This window comes from Cryptomeria japonica, chromosome 3, assembly GCF_030272615.1.
Source record: "Cryptomeria japonica chromosome 3, Sugi_1.0, whole genome shotgun sequence".
NCBI lineage: Eukaryota > Viridiplantae > Streptophyta > Pinopsida > Cupressales > Cupressaceae > Cryptomeria > Cryptomeria japonica.
This window is the reverse complement of record NC_081407.1, coordinates 854,500,458-854,516,232: the sequence shown is the minus strand read 5'-3', so window position 1 is coordinate 854,516,232 and position 15,775 is coordinate 854,500,458. Positions and strand designations below refer to the sequence as shown.

Sequence of the window (15,775 nt, the reverse complement as noted above, 5' to 3'; positions counted from 1 at the left end):
TCCCACCTTCATGTAGATAATGGAATTGCTACTTTGCCAAGATTATTTACAGTTAGAATTTCGTTACAGAATGAATGCCGACATCATTTCAATAGTCGTTGTGTGGGGGCTAGCTTTCAAATCTTAGGAGGAAGTAGTATGGGTGGCAAAAGGCTATGTTCCAGATCAATCTATGTGGATTGACATCTGTCATGCTATGCGTGATGGTAGGGAAAAGTTCACGACGACCATTTGGTGAGGGCATAATGCAGGATGGTGTGTAGGTTGAATACCACCCCTTCAATCTTTGGAATGATGGTACAAACCGCGAGGCTCAAACGGAGGAGGCTCAAGTGGGGTGGGAGGCTCTAAAGGACTACGCGCAAGAGAGGAAAGTAGAGCTACAATTGGCAAGGGAGGCGAAAAAGGATGCAGAACAAAAGGCAAACTTTGCCCCGAAAGACTTTTGGGTCAATGGCCCAAGCAAGAAAAGGAAAATACTTTAGTTTGTTATTTTCTTATGACAATTAGGTCATGTTTGGTCTAATTTTTTATTTGGACAATTCAATGCATTGTAATGGTGGTTTCATACCATATTTTGGGGATGGTGGGGTTCTAGTTTGTGGGTAGGTAGTGTCATTTTCAAAAGATTTGGCAAATGGGAATTCAACTATATAGTGGTTGCTAGTTTTCCTTCATGCTTTGGAAGTAGTATATGGATTAATCCCTATTTTTTAAAATAGGGATATGTGTGTTTTACTATTTTAAAATTAATAATATATATTCAAAAATATTAAAAAAAAAACCTAAAAAATTGATAATTAATTATGCATATATATATGTAAATAAAATATATATTGAGATATTGAATTTTGGGCCACTTACATTGGGTGGTAATTGTAAACAATAGAGTAATTTTAAAATTTGCAAAAATAAATTTGTGCAACTTGTCTTGTATTAGAAATGGTACACAATAAAATATTTTTTAAAATATAAAAATGGATAACTTTGTGCAATTTGTCTTGTATTGAAAATGGTATTCAACAAAATATTTTAAAATAATTATTTTAAAAAAATGGATAACTTTGTGCAATTTGTCTTGTATTGAAAATGGTATTCAATAAAATATTTTAAAAAATTGTAAAAGTAGATTATTAAAAATGTAGATGTACCAATAGTTGTTTATTGTATTAAAAATGTAGATGTACCAATAGTTAGGCCAAATAACCCTTTCACTCATAAACATGTTGGTATTGGCCCTTTTAAAAAAATGTAATGACTAAAATATAATATATAACCCTTTCACTCATAAACATGTTGGTATTGGCCCTTTTAAAAAAATGTAATGACTAAAATATAATATAGTTTATTGTGGGGTTTAAGTGTGGGAGTCATCGGTAATGGAACATGGGCAATAATTGCTCTTGCCCTAAACAGCGACTGTCCCCAAAAATGTCACATGGTTAGGGTTAGACAATTTTTCTCTTTTTTTAAGAGATTATTATTATTAAATTAATATAACTGTTTATAATTTGTTATATAAACTATTATAATTTTACTTCAAAAATTGTTGTAAATTTAAGAAGACTGTTTAAAATTTATATATAGAGAATCAAAATAAGCTAAACAGCAGCAAAAGAAAACCTACACCCAATTCTGAATGCAAGCTGCACCAAAAGAAAACCTAGACCCAATTCTGAATGCAAGCTGCACCAGACTACTGCCTTTTTCTCTCATGTAAGTAGTTTTGTTCAATTCAAATAAAGTTGTCTTCTCACAGGTACGATGTTGTTTAGTGATACGCTAACAAGTTACAGCACCAACTGATCTTTCCAATATCAAGTTTCAATACTTTTTCCTTAGCCAACAAACATGTAAATAATACTTATCATTATACTTGTTGTTTAGTGATACGCTAACAAGTTACAGCACCAACTTATCTTTCCAATATCAAGTTTCAATACTTTTTCCTTAGCCAACAAACATGTAAATAATACTTATCATTATTAATAAAACCAACATATTCCTTGAAAGCCTTCTTACCATTTAACCAACATATTCCTTGAAAGCCTTCTTACTATTTAACCACGTTGACACAATCAAATCCAAAAATAATCTACAAGAATCAGTATCATGGATCGTAGGAAACTGACATCTTTAACATTCCACCTAAATTTATGACATTCCTCCTAAATCTATACTCGTGCATATATAAACCTGTGCATAGGGTATGGCCATTAACCAACCAAATCTAATATGCTGAAAACCCCATGAAGCAAACCCCACTCCCAACAACATTCTATCCCCACTATTTCCTATATATTCTTGAGGAATACTGACTGGAGAACAAATTCAGTGAAATGGTCCAAAATTATCCCCACAACATTTCACCCAACCATTGTAAATTGCCCAGTTTTCAATACGGAACACTAAATCTTTGTGCGCCAACAGTATTTTAACACCCTGCTATCATCTTTTATGATTTGAGGCAATATCAACTACTTTTGTTGGTCAACATAGTTATTGCTCACTTATTTCAGCTTTCCTTTGAGAGCCCCCCTTCGACACCTGTCTATGCAGCACCATTAATAATTAAAATTTTAACCAGTGTTTATGCAGCACCCATATTGTACCATTGACCATGATTTTTAATTAATTAATAATTAATAATTAATAATTAAATTTTAACCAGTGTTTATTTATCAATTAATTATTAAAAATACAATTAACTATTAAAAATAGTTGATGGTACAATACAAAGGTTAATGGTACAATATGGGTGCTGATAGACGTTGCCCTATTCGACTACCTAGAGATGCAGATAGATGGTCTTCTATTTTTAACTAAGGACAGCCCTATGAAATTGAAAAAAGTAGCTATAGAATATAATGAAGCTCGATTTAAAATAGGAGCTTTCCCATGTTGCAAACTTTTAAGCCGGTTTATGAAAGAGCAGGCTGACAGCTTTCCTCCACTTTTGTAAAATCCATCATCTATAATAGCCATAATTTCTCATTTTAAATTCTTCGCCACTTTCTGATTAAAACTCCCTTGATTTACTTTCACAAAGTTACTATAATTTCTCACCCAAACTAGTTACTTTCATTTAAAAAAAATTTACATATAGCTACCAGAATTTTTCATCCAAAATTCCCCCTATTTATTGGCTTAAGAAATTCTCATTAAAACCTAGCTAAGGCCGCCTCCTAATTTTCCTCACCGGGACCATATTCAAATGGCAAGGCCAGCAACCCACTTCATTGGTGAAGCTGTCTTGCTGATGCACAGTGAAGTGCCTGGGTTGCTCCAGCCCTAATGTTAATACCGTGTTGAAGGCTTCGGGTTATCTATAAGAAGAAGAAATTGTACTTACTAAAAAGAGTCCAAAATAATTTCTGTTAATTTTTGCATCAACATTCTTAATCTGACGAGAGATGAAGGAATGCCATTAAAAATAAACACAGATTTCTTCCAGGCTCTTCGTAACCTCAGAGAATATAGACGCTTAATTTTACCAAGAAATCGTAGTTTCGTAATCATGTTCCTAATCAGAAACCCTTGAGTAGCTCAGAACCATTCAATGTACGGAATGAAAAAATATCTATTAGCAAGAAAATCACAAATGCATGCAGAGTGGCTGTAATACCTTCCTAGCATGTCTGCAGTGCTTTTCATTGGTTGCAGTAAAATCATTAAAGCAACATATCAAAAAAGGTATAAATTCGGTATCAGCATATACATTAACATAATTGGTGACAGAAAAGGGTTGCCCACAAGATAAGAAAACTTGAAATTCAATTAAGATAACCATCTCATATGCAAATAATTTGTAGAGACTTAAATATTTCAAACATGGTAGAGAATACTTGGATATAAATACTATGGATTTGAGACCCACACCACAAAATCAGACCAGCCTTCAGTAAATAAATCAATTTTTAAGCACTTTGCACCATACCAACAACAAATACAAGACTTGAAAGTTGCAAATATAAGCACCAGAAAACTCAACACTTCAACAGTTAAATCATAAACCACCAAAAGATGGGTCTCTAAGCCACTTTCCATAAAAATTCAAATATCAACTCCTCTTCAAATTAAAAGGAGACCTATAATATGGTTGTTGACAGGCGATTAACCATGGCCTAATAATTGAAGGCATCATGATGCAGACAATTCAATCGACTTTTGAAAACCAGCAACCTTGTACAGGTCCAAACATCGAGAGAAATACATTCTGTTTAAACCCTCAACTCAGTGTAAAAGTTTTTTTTATTGGAAGAAAAAACTAAAAAAAATTACATGATCAGAACAGCAATACAAAATAGTAATGAGAATCAACAAAAAACTGCTGTAGACACCCCTTTAAGAAGATAGAGCTAACTTGGTGTAAACGTTTTGATATCTTAATAAAGCTATAAAGACATTGAGCTTTAACAATAGCTAATAGCTCGCTGAAAGGAACACCTAACAGCAACGTAAACCTCAAAATGAATCAGATCTATGACAGAAAAAGATTAAAGATCAAAAAAAATTACATGTCAGCAATTCTCTGAACATACATACCTTACCAAGAGATTTTAAATAAAAGTTTGTTGTAAACCAGGTTTGAGTCTTATTGGTCAAACCTCAGAGAAATTCTAAAATGCAAAAATACACCATTAGCAAAGAGAGGATTCATATCACCAACTGTACCCAACAAGTCCCGTCTTCCAGAGCAGCCTGACAGACCTGAACAATCACAATATTTTTTCCATTGCCATTACTGAGGTCGGAGGCATCTATGTTGCTCTATAATAGAATGAATTTTAAAGCTAACATTCAACACTTCAGCTGCTCCTTAAGTAAAAGAGTACTCCTCCAACAGGTCAATCCAGCTTCAATCACCATACAGGATTCACCCAACTAGAGAAACTACCTTAAAAAACAAATCTAACCTTAATTCTTTGCAGCAGTTATGATTTAGGCAAGCAGAGATAAAGTGAAAACATTATTCAAACATATCCATCCATTTTCCCCCATTCAAATCTATTTGTACAGAATGTTACAGTTCATGAATACAATACCATTTCAAGCTGGTTAAACTTCAATGAAGTATAGTCCCAGCAAACCTCCCCCAATGCTTGACCATAAAGCACCTTAGCAGCTTACACATCACTCGAAAAAGAACCTACCAGCTAAAGTAGATAAACAGGGAAAAAACTAAGAAATATTGTGTGTCATTGTATAAGTCCAGTTTATCGCCGCTTGGGGTTTCTATCATCATCATCTGAATCACTGTCTACTTCATCTCTACTCCTCTTCTGGCCAGCTGTGATATGATTGTCATCCCCATCCTCATCAATATCCTCATCTTCTGGAGCATCTTCGGCTGGTTCAAAATCACTACCACCATCTTCATCTTCTGGCTTGCCAACAGATTGTGCCAGGTACTCTGTGCCATAATCTTCCTCCTGACAGAAGCAAATATCAAAAAGTTGAAAATGTAAAAAAACACCAGAAAACTTACAAGCTGTCAAAACAACTGGAAGAACCCTTTTGCACTGAAATCTATACCAGTTATATTGATAAATAGCAGAATAAACAATTTTCACACAAACCAAACCCATCAAAAAGAGGCATTTATAAGAGCTTTGTGAACATGCTTACAAACACAGCTGAACCTACTAGACGAAACACCATCACATCCTTACAGAGGATATTATTAACCCGAGACCAATTAAAACTGGAAACCTAAAAATGGCATCATATCTTTCAAAAGGATAGTAGAAATTCGTATATTTACTGAGAAAATACAACCATAAAAGAATCACCCAAAAGGTTCAGAAAAATGCTCTGAACAAGCTGTAACTAGCAAAATCATTTCAAGTAAACATTCAACCCTTGGAAACAAGAAGCAGGACAACACTTCCATTTTAAATCATCCTGCAGATCTATCCAAATTGCAACATAAACACAGTTTCAGTCACATCTCATTCTGTAGAATAGTTTTAGTCACAGCGCAAACATGTGCCTAATCATCACACATTTAAAAGCAATAACAATGGATGCCACATGTACACAGATTTCTGTCAATCAACAACTTTACATTCAAAACAATATACTATAGCAGATGCAGTAATTGAAACTTGTTAACAAGCAGATGCAGTGATAGAAACTCTTTATCAGTCACATTGAAACTTATTAGCACCCAGATGCAGTGATAAAAACCCATTACCAGTCACATTATCACCATTACTTGAGATCTTTGCTTATACTACCAAAAAGTCATTTCCAAGTTTCAAAGCAAGAGTAGCAGCCACCAATCAGATTGCCAGATTACAGGCAAACCTAACATTGAAAATCAAGTGGAATTTCCTCACTACATAGCAATAATAAAATCTTAAAAGATATGCATCTGCATAGCCAAACCTGATTGTTTGTCCTTCCCGATTAGGAGTAGGCTTATACAATCACAACATACTAGTCTCAGTATCCTTCTGAAATAAAATGCAGGGAAAAGAAAAAAAAATGGGTTAGACCGTCCAATTTGCCACTAATAGATATTCTGTAGGGCTTTTGAAACACTTACAGGTCTACACTGATCGAATAACAAGCACAAACAAGTTTGCATACACATTTAGCGGTGAAAAAGTTTGTAAACTAGCAGCCCCTCAGGCTCAGAGAATTACTTATTTAGCCATTTGTATATATCTGAATGAAATAACTCACCTCATCTTCGCCACCGGCCTGGGCATCATTATCGACTCCCTCATCATCATCATCTTCATCTCCCAGCTCGCCATCCTCGTCTTCAGCATTATCATCAACCTCCTGAACATCAAGCTCTCCAGGAGCACCACTTGCCTGTTCAGTTCCTTCCCCATCTTCATCATCTTCTGCAATACCATCATCATCAGCAATCTCATCACTGTCTTCATCATCTTCACCATCCAAATCCTGAACCTCGGCAACATTCTGAAAATCATCTTCATCTTCAACATCATCTTCATCAGAGCTATTCACTGTGGTTGCATTGGCAGCAACATGCCCAACAACAGCCGCAGCTGCCCCGTGGCCATTAATTGTGACACCGTCCTGGTACTCTTCCTCCTCTTCAACATCAAGTTCATCATCCTCTTCGTCGTCCTCAAAATCCACTTCATCCTGATTCAAAACGCCAGACCCATTAGCCCTCTCCTCACTGTTAAAATTATCAACGTCCTCTTCATCTTCCTCCTCGGAGTCTACTTCTTCTTCCGAATCAAGCCTCTCTTTGCCCTCCCGGTCTGCCTTATCCAAAAACTGCAACGACTTAACAACATCAAAAACTCTAGCCCTGTAATCAGGCAGCCTCGTTACAGGGCACTCATAAAGATCCAATGAACCTAAGCGAAGTTGCGACAAAGGGACAAGATCTTCAAATGTCCCAATCCTATTATTTGACAGATCAAGATCCTGCAGGGATTTAAGTCCCGCCTGGACCAAATGCTCTAACCCACCAGAGATCCTGTTGTCACTGAGAACTAGGCGCCTCAAATGAGGCAAGCAAGGGAAACCCTCGAGAGAAATTAGGCCTGTGTTTGCTAAAGACAAGTCCTGGAGAAGCGTAAACTGCTCGAACAAAGCCGCAGAAGGAAGCTTGCACGGCGCACATTTCAGGGCGCCGTCTAAAGTCAGAACAAAGGTTTCATCTGTTTTCTGACTGCCTCGGGCGGCTTCTATGGCTTTCTCCCAAGCTTTTTCCATCTTTCTTGTGATTTAAGTTTCGACAAAAACCTTTCTACCGCTCAAAGCAGACAATATTCTCCTAATTCATCTCAGCCCGAGCTTGGACTGAACAAAAATTAACCTTTACACTGCTCCATCTCCATCAAATTCAAATCCCGTTCTTAAATGCGCAGCAAAAGATAGCTGCCCCGCAAAGCCTCCAACTTTTTCTCAGCGGATAACGAATCTGAGCAGTCCTCGTATGAATCTGGAAGAGAATATTACAAGCTCGCTCAGTTACTGAAAAGAAGAAACATAAACTGGACAGATATACTTAACATTGAAAGCATTTTAAAAGTTTTTTAAACCAATTGCGCCGAATTAGTGCAGGTATTCTCGTTTATTTATATATAAAACTAAGCCGAATAGACGAACTTACAAATCCAATAGAAAGCACCTTCTCTGGGGATTTTACATGAAACAATAGCAATATCAGTGAAAGCCTAGCAGGTTACTGTAAAAGCGGAACAGAGAAGTTCCAAATTTTAGAAACAAAAACCATTCTGAGCTGCTTTTAGACGAATCTGCACCACTTGTAACAAAGCATAACACACTGCGACTAGAGTGGCTTTCAAAAATCAACAAATACTACATCTCACACATCTTTGGCTCAGTTTTGATTCTTTTATGGTTAATATAAAAATTAGCTTGCTAGGTTTGTTGCAGAGAAAGTCAAGCTAAACGAAAACGCTTCCTGTTAAGCCAAAGTAAAGGCTAACTAATGAAACTGGGTCAAATTAAAAGCCCTTTCTAGAAAGTAAACTAACCTACCAGAAAAAACAACAAGTTCAGAATTTACCTGTAGCTTCCGCCAAATTCACAAAATTTTCAATGTAAAAGGAACCAAGACAGACAGAAAAACTAAAGAGCATAATGCTTAAATTTCGTTCTAAAAGACAGTCACACGAATCTCTGCTAAATTCATCAAATTGTGGAACAAAGGGCAAAAAACAACTAGAAACTATTCAAGATATCAACCAAAACCCCATCCTATACAATTTAATCTTAAACCTGCAGCAAATTTTGTCCAAACTCACCTAGAAAAAAGCACAGCCACACTAAACTTCAAAGTACTGAAAAAGCCCTCACGCTCTGAGACTTCTTCACTTATCTATAAAAAAAATGCCTCTTCCTTCGCTAAAACGTTTTATTGCCTTTGATTGAGCGATATTTCAGGTCGCCTGCTGCATCACCGCCATTACTCGAAACCAGACTGGGGAAAACGGGAGTTGACATGAAATTTAACGTCAACTGACGGAGAAACTCAAACATAACGGCGAGCGAACTCACTCCCTCTCTTACGCAACGCGTTTACGACGAAGCCCTAGCTACCAAATCAGCCGTCCGATCCAAAAGAATGGTAACGGATCGCTGACGTGGCGAAAGATCCGACGGCTGTCAGTTGATTGTGCTTCTTTCGAATTGAAAGTGCATGTGTTTCTTCGCTTTTGTTTTTATTATGGGTAAATATGAAATATCTCATGCAAAGTATCTTTTAGTTTTTAAATTACTATAAAACTTTTTATCTATTTATGCGAATTTAATGTACCGTATAATTAGGTGGATAAGGGTAAAGAACTACAGGCGTAATATACGTATACGTACGTGTTGAAGAATAATAAGGAAAGGACCTTTGGGAATATTCTTCTTTCGTACTCTTTCAACTAAAGAATATGATTCCACAACATTATGTGGGGCGTATATTATTAGGGTTTGGTACTAGAACAATCTAGACCATTAAATATTATTATTTTTCTCCTGCCAGGATGCCTTAGTTGTGGAAGTTTAGGTGTTGAAAGTGTTGTGTTTAATTTTTTTTTAATTGACCATATTTTAATATTTATTTATATTTTTGTGATCTTAAATATGATTTAAAAATATTATGTTTTTAAATATAAATATGAATGGTTAGTTTAGTAGATATAGTTATCTTTGAAAAGTTCTAAGACTTCATTAACTACATGCAATAAAGGTTATTCATGTTTATAAAAAATGAATTCTCTTGAACTAATAAATTTGATATATTAAAAAAATTATAAAATTTTAATAAAACAATATAATATATGAAAAATTCTTAACCGTGCTCACACAGAATGAAATTGTAATTATAATTTTAAATTAATAAAATTTCTCTAGCTTTAACCTTTTACCAATCAAAAAATATATATAATATATTAAAAAATAATTATATTTATCATAATCTTAATAATAAAAAGATACAAAAATACTATTGCTTTAAAACAGCTTTGGTGTTTTAACATGTAATGGTTATCGCTTTATTCTCTCCAAGGTACACTAGAACATATTTCTACGTATTTATATGATCAAGTGGTTGGCTTTTAAATTAATGCATACAAATATGAACTCTATTTAAAGGTAAGAGATAAGAGACAAGACTGGGATAAAATGATTAAAACAATAGTTGATTTACATCGAACGGACTTAGTTACAATAAAGTTATTTTAGGATTTCATATTATAGTTAATGATTGGGAAGGAAAATAAATAACTAAATTATAATGAATATATAATATATTTGAGGCTCATTAAATTATTGAAAAAAATGTATGGAATTTAATCAAATATATTTTTATTTAGTTTTATATTTAATAAAGATTTGAATATTATTAATGTATTAGAAAATTAAGATTTATTAAATGATTGTTTTAAAATTAAGAAAATTGTTGTATCTTTGAGAGATTTCAAGAAGAAGTTCTAAAAATAATTCTAAATGAGATCTTATATTCCCTCTCACCTTCGCTTGGTAACGTGTTCGGTGATTTTGATCAAATGTACATGTGGTGGGATAACAATTTGATAAATTAATGGACAGTTCCAAGGTTGTCAAGAATGTTACAAGATTGTAAAGATACATAGTTACAAGAAGGCAAAATTACAAAAAAATGTCATAATATTGCGTGGGCAATGTTTAAGTGAGTCTCATATTGAATAGAAAGAAAATTTGAACAGATTTTGAAGTTTTTTGTTGTATGGTTGCATAATTGCAAGCAAAGTCTTGACTCACTATTTATGCAAGAAAACTGTTTGGTGTCAATATGTTTGATCTTGTAAGGAGTGACTTGCATGTTGTATGCTGCTAATATTGTTTGGATTAAACTTCTTATTTGCAATCTTTGGATGGTGTTTGATAGATTTGTCATGAATTTTGAGTGAGTCAAACAATGTGTCTTGTTTATAGTGCTACCAAGATGTATGGTTGCATCGTAGAGCTTCTTTGGGTTGCAATTTGGAATACATAAGTGATTATGTCTCACAAGATGTTATTTGAGGTTAATTATTGCCTCTATTTGTTGTCTGTGTAGAGATTGAAAGTTATTTGTTTTGTTGTTATGTGCGAAAGTGTACAAGTTTTTGTAAAGAAATAAAGTCTTAAATAAATTAATATATGAAAGTATATCTAATATGCTAGTTGACTACTAATAAATCTAACAACAAATTAGTCATGGGCTACTAAATTGTATTATGGAGTATAGAAATATCAGGATTTTAAAAATATGTACATAGTTGAAATCCAAAAACACTATTAAACACTATTATGGATTGTAGAAATATCATCTCTTAACAAACAAATATGTAAAGTAGCAATTAAAAATTCAAAGCGAATTATTTATAATCAACAAAAGATAAATGCTAAAATCAAATAAATAAAATAAAATCTCAATATTTTAGCAAAAACACCTAAGAGCAGAGCAAATTCTAAAAGAAAGTTGGAGATGGCTCGCATTGTGTTTTATTACCCTCAACATTAGTGTCATCCTTGTGAATTGATAATGCATGGTTGATCATGGAGAGATTCCTAGAATTAGACAAGGAAAGGCGAGGAGGAGGACTTTGAATTGCAAAATGATAAATAAAAGAGAATGACTATTGTAGACGTATAAATCTTACCACTTTCCTGAGTGAATATTTAATATTCTTTTTAACCTCATTCCTCTATTTAATTAAATTCTTCACATTCATCTATTTAATTAAATGAATTAATCAATTTATTCAATTAAATTCACCTAAGTCTTTTCTAACCTTTAGTTAAATAAATCACTTTATTTAATTAATTCCCCTTCCTCCCCTTTTAATTAAATTTACATTTAATTAAATTAATCCTTGCAAATAAATAAATCTAATTTATTTATTTAAAATCCCCAACTTGCAAAAACCTACAAATGCAAGTTGCATCTATTTGATTGAAATAAAGTAATTTTATTTTAATTAAATTCTTTTTCTCTCCACTTGCATTATCCTACATCTCCCACTTGCTTTCTAAACCCCTTCTAGATTTTTCTAATCACTGCCAATTTAGCCTAATCCATCTCCTAAATATTGTCACATCCCTAAGCAAAGAGAAGCCACTTCTCAAAGCCTTCAAAGTCTTTGAAAACCATTAAAGGCTTTATGTCCTCAACAAGTTAACCCTCAAAGTCTTCCCAACCATTAAAGTCTCTTACATAACCATTAATTGTTAACTCAACCTTCTTGCATGATTAGAGACTTTCTCTCTAACTCAACCCAAGGGTCTCATCAAGCATTCATGGCTTTAACCTTGGTTATCCCTTTAACCCTTGCACAATATTTTACCCCTTGGATAAAAGCTCTATCCAATGACCCTAGTCTAACCTTAACCCTTACTCCCTAAGGTAACCTTCATGTCTTCTCAAGCATTTAATGCTTCTTTCATCTCCTCTCAAGCAACCTTTTGTTGACAATTGTCACCATTTCATTGGTGAGAATTGTAAACATGGATTGATTAACTTTCAATCCTGGCCCTTGTTAAGATTATTCGATCTTGACCATCCATTGCCTTATTTTTCCTATAAATAGAGCTCTCATTCTCTCATTTTCATATATCCAAGTTGCATGCATCTAATTTATAGTCATTTTACTAAGCATCTAGCCTCTCTTTGTTAAAATACATTAAACATTTAGAAGCATTTTAATATCGTAGCATATCCATGTTAGACTAGTATATCTTGTTAGGATAGGATCACTAATCTTTATCATAGCATCATATTCATACTAGTTTAAATCATTCTAGTTTCAATATTATACATGTTATAGGAGTGCATTCATATTTATAAGCAAACATCACCCGTTCTTGGAGTTGTCATTCCTAAGTCACTTTGCTCAGTGATCTGAGAGCAAAGACATTGACTTCAGGGATCCTGTGAGATAGAGAACAATGGAACATCCCTTGGGAAGTTGAGCTATTCAATATATCTTCTATAACTTGCACCAAGAGTCTCATTGGTGTGTGGACACTTTGAAATTAGACTTTCACATTTATGTCGCCCACATTTCCCGCACACAACTATGATAGATTATTAGAATGCAAATATCATGTTGCTAGCATGTTGAGAATACAAAATAACAATAGAGGACAAGTTGATGGTGTTAGTCACATAATATACTGAGAGGGGAGGGTGAATCAGTATATTCAAAAACTTAATTTTAGATCCAATTTACCATGAGCAATAGTTTTAGATCTTACTTTAACAATAAATCAATTATCTAAAAGATAAATATAAACACACATCCACACAAGAGAACACTATATATATATCAAAAAACCCAAAAGGAAAAAACCATGGTGAGAATAGCAGCTTAGAAGTACAATCCAAATATAGCCTAAAAAATATACATAAAACTTACAAATTTATATGGGCACCAACCCACCAAAGACACCAATCCCCTTATAATGAATTTATTATCACCAACCTACAAGAGACAATAATCCCCTAAGGCAAAAACTAAGCACCAACTTAAATTATGAGGCACCAACCTTAAGTATTATAAGATATGAATTATGTGAACCTTCCAAACTCAAATTGAACGATCAGCTAAATCTTATCTATTGCAAAACACTCTCTCAATGTGTATAGAATTTGCAACTTCATTTGTACACTTTAACTGATCTCTATTAATTGAATAAGTAGCTTGCACAACTCTTTTGCCACCCTTACTTAACATATCCACTTGGAATGAACCTAGATTAATAATTGTGTATGGTGAAAATGGATAACAATAATAACAAAATTGAAAGGCTAAATGAATTCAACCACCAAACCCTAGCCTAACAATGAACAAAGATCCACCATAACACATGAAGATAACCTAAGACAATGCAAATAACTCAAAATCACAAAGATTATACCATCACATGTCCACTAGGGTTTTGATCTCCATTCTTCCTATCTCCATTGATCTTGTTTGATATGCTTGCTCTCAGATTTTTGTATGCACAAGAGCTCAACAAAGAACGGAATGTGGTTGCAAGTAGAATTGTAGTGTAGCCAAGTCCTCCAAAAATCAGTCATTAGTCATTAGGATATGTCATTAGGGTTTGACAATGAAGAAAGCATCTCCTTAAATAGAAGACACAATAAGAAATGGAGGGTTAAGATTGAGAGGTGTAAAAAGAGAGGTCGGCTAGGATTAGAGGGTAGGTAAAAGAAATACCAAAATAATGAAAGAGGTAGGTAGTGTATGAATTAAGAAATGAATGACATGTGTCATGTGTAGAAAAAGATAATGAATTAATTAAATAAATAAAGATTTATTTAATTAATAGAAGAAATAGAACAATTAAATAAATAAAATATTTATTTAATTTAGGAAAGGGATAATTTAAATAAATAAATGTATTTATTTAAATGAGAAATAAGGCTAGAAGAGGATAAATGAATTAATTAAATAAATAAAAATTTATTTAATTAATAGAAGAATTAGGCTTAGATAATTAAATAAATAAAATATTTATTTAATTAGACATGACAATTTTGAGTGTCTACATTTTGCCCCTCTTTGAGACAATGCGGCTTGTCGCGTTGTTTCAAAGAAGATAAGATGAACTGATACAAAGTTGCCCCAGAATGGGAATGATATGCCCCCTCGAGAGATTGGATGAAAATGTCTGAAAAGATTGCAGACAATCTCTCGATAAGAAAGACGGGATAGAATGGACTGATCAGATAAAGTGACAAAGTCACGGGATGAAAAAGACTGACTCGGGAAATGAAGACGAGGGCTAGGCTAGGCTATAAGATAGACCACGGGGGAAAATACATCCTCATTGTCATCCACACCCTTACGAGATCACAGTGCAGAGCGAGAAAAGAGCAGCAGCAGTCAGCAGCGATGGCTTTGGTTCATAGATTTGACCGTGTTCGCCGATTCCAGCGACCAATGGAGGCAGGAGAGCCAGTGAGTACCACAAAACCTCCTCGTACTTTGATGCATTTATTATTGTCATTAATTCATACTAGGTAATGTAATAAATGCGCATTTATGTCAAGAAAATTTGTTTGTGTCCAAAAATGCAAATTTATGTCTTCCAGGTCAAATCGGCAGTTCTGTGATGAACATACGCTGTCGATTGGATAAGCTGCTGAGAGGATACACTCAAGAACGTCCTCTAGGGAAGACTAAGATAGATCAAGGCACTTTGTGATGAACAGTGAGTACCAAGATAGAGTACTTTGTGATGAACAGGGAGTACTAAAATATGAGCAGCACTTTGTGATGAACAGGGAGTGCAAATGTGAGTAACACTTTGTGATGAACAGTGAGTGTCACACACGTAGTACTTTGTGATGAATAGGGAGTACTACTAGGATAGATAGCAACACTTTGTGATGAACAGTGAGTGTCACTAGGATAAATAGCTATGTGCATTTAGATAGCAAGTAGCATTTTGTGATAAATAGTGAATGCCACGATAACTGACAGGATTTGATTTGCTTGACTGCAGGAGTACTTGCCGATGCTGGAGTCACGGGAGAGATTCCCATCGACTCAGAGGTTGCGACCTGAGTTGACAGCCGAGGACTGAGCTGCGATTGAGGTTATGGGATTGAGATACATTCTGTATGTGCCTGAGTTTCGGGTGAACATGGGATTGTTGACTGCACTGGCTGAGAGATGGCACTCAGAGACTTGTAGTTTGCATTTGCCGATGGGTGAGATGACAGTCACCTTGGAGGATGTATATAGGATTCTACAGATACCGATCGATGGGGAGTTAGTACCCTATGATC

General features: G+C 34.4%; 1 protein-coding gene across 3 annotated transcripts; it reads right to left on the bottom strand.

Annotated features, from left to right (window-relative positions):
• Positions 1–4,969: 4,969 nt before the first annotated feature.
• Positions 4,970–9,024, bottom strand: LOC131051181 (acidic leucine-rich nuclear phosphoprotein 32-related protein). Of its 3 annotated transcripts, none has more exons than XM_057985573.2 (4): positions 8,766–9,021; positions 8,108–8,130; positions 6,691–7,936; positions 4,970–5,432 (listed from the first exon to the last, which is right to left on the bottom strand). In XM_057985573.2, exons 3-4 carry the CDS (start codon positions 7,705–7,707, stop codon positions 5,217–5,219), a joined length of 1,233 nt encoding a protein of 410 aa, XP_057841556.1. In that variant the 5' UTR covers positions 7,708–7,936; positions 8,108–8,130; positions 8,766–9,021; the 3' UTR covers positions 4,970–5,216. The 3 variants fall into 3 exon arrangements, with proteins under 3 accessions (XP_057841556.1, XP_057841555.1, XP_057841557.1); XM_057985574.2 differs by lacking the exon at positions 8,108–8,130 and adding an exon at positions 6,391–6,458 and having other exon boundaries at positions 5,296–5,432; positions 8,766–9,024; XM_057985572.2 differs by lacking the exon at positions 8,108–8,130.
• Between the last annotated feature and the right edge of the window lie 6,751 nt (positions 9,025–15,775).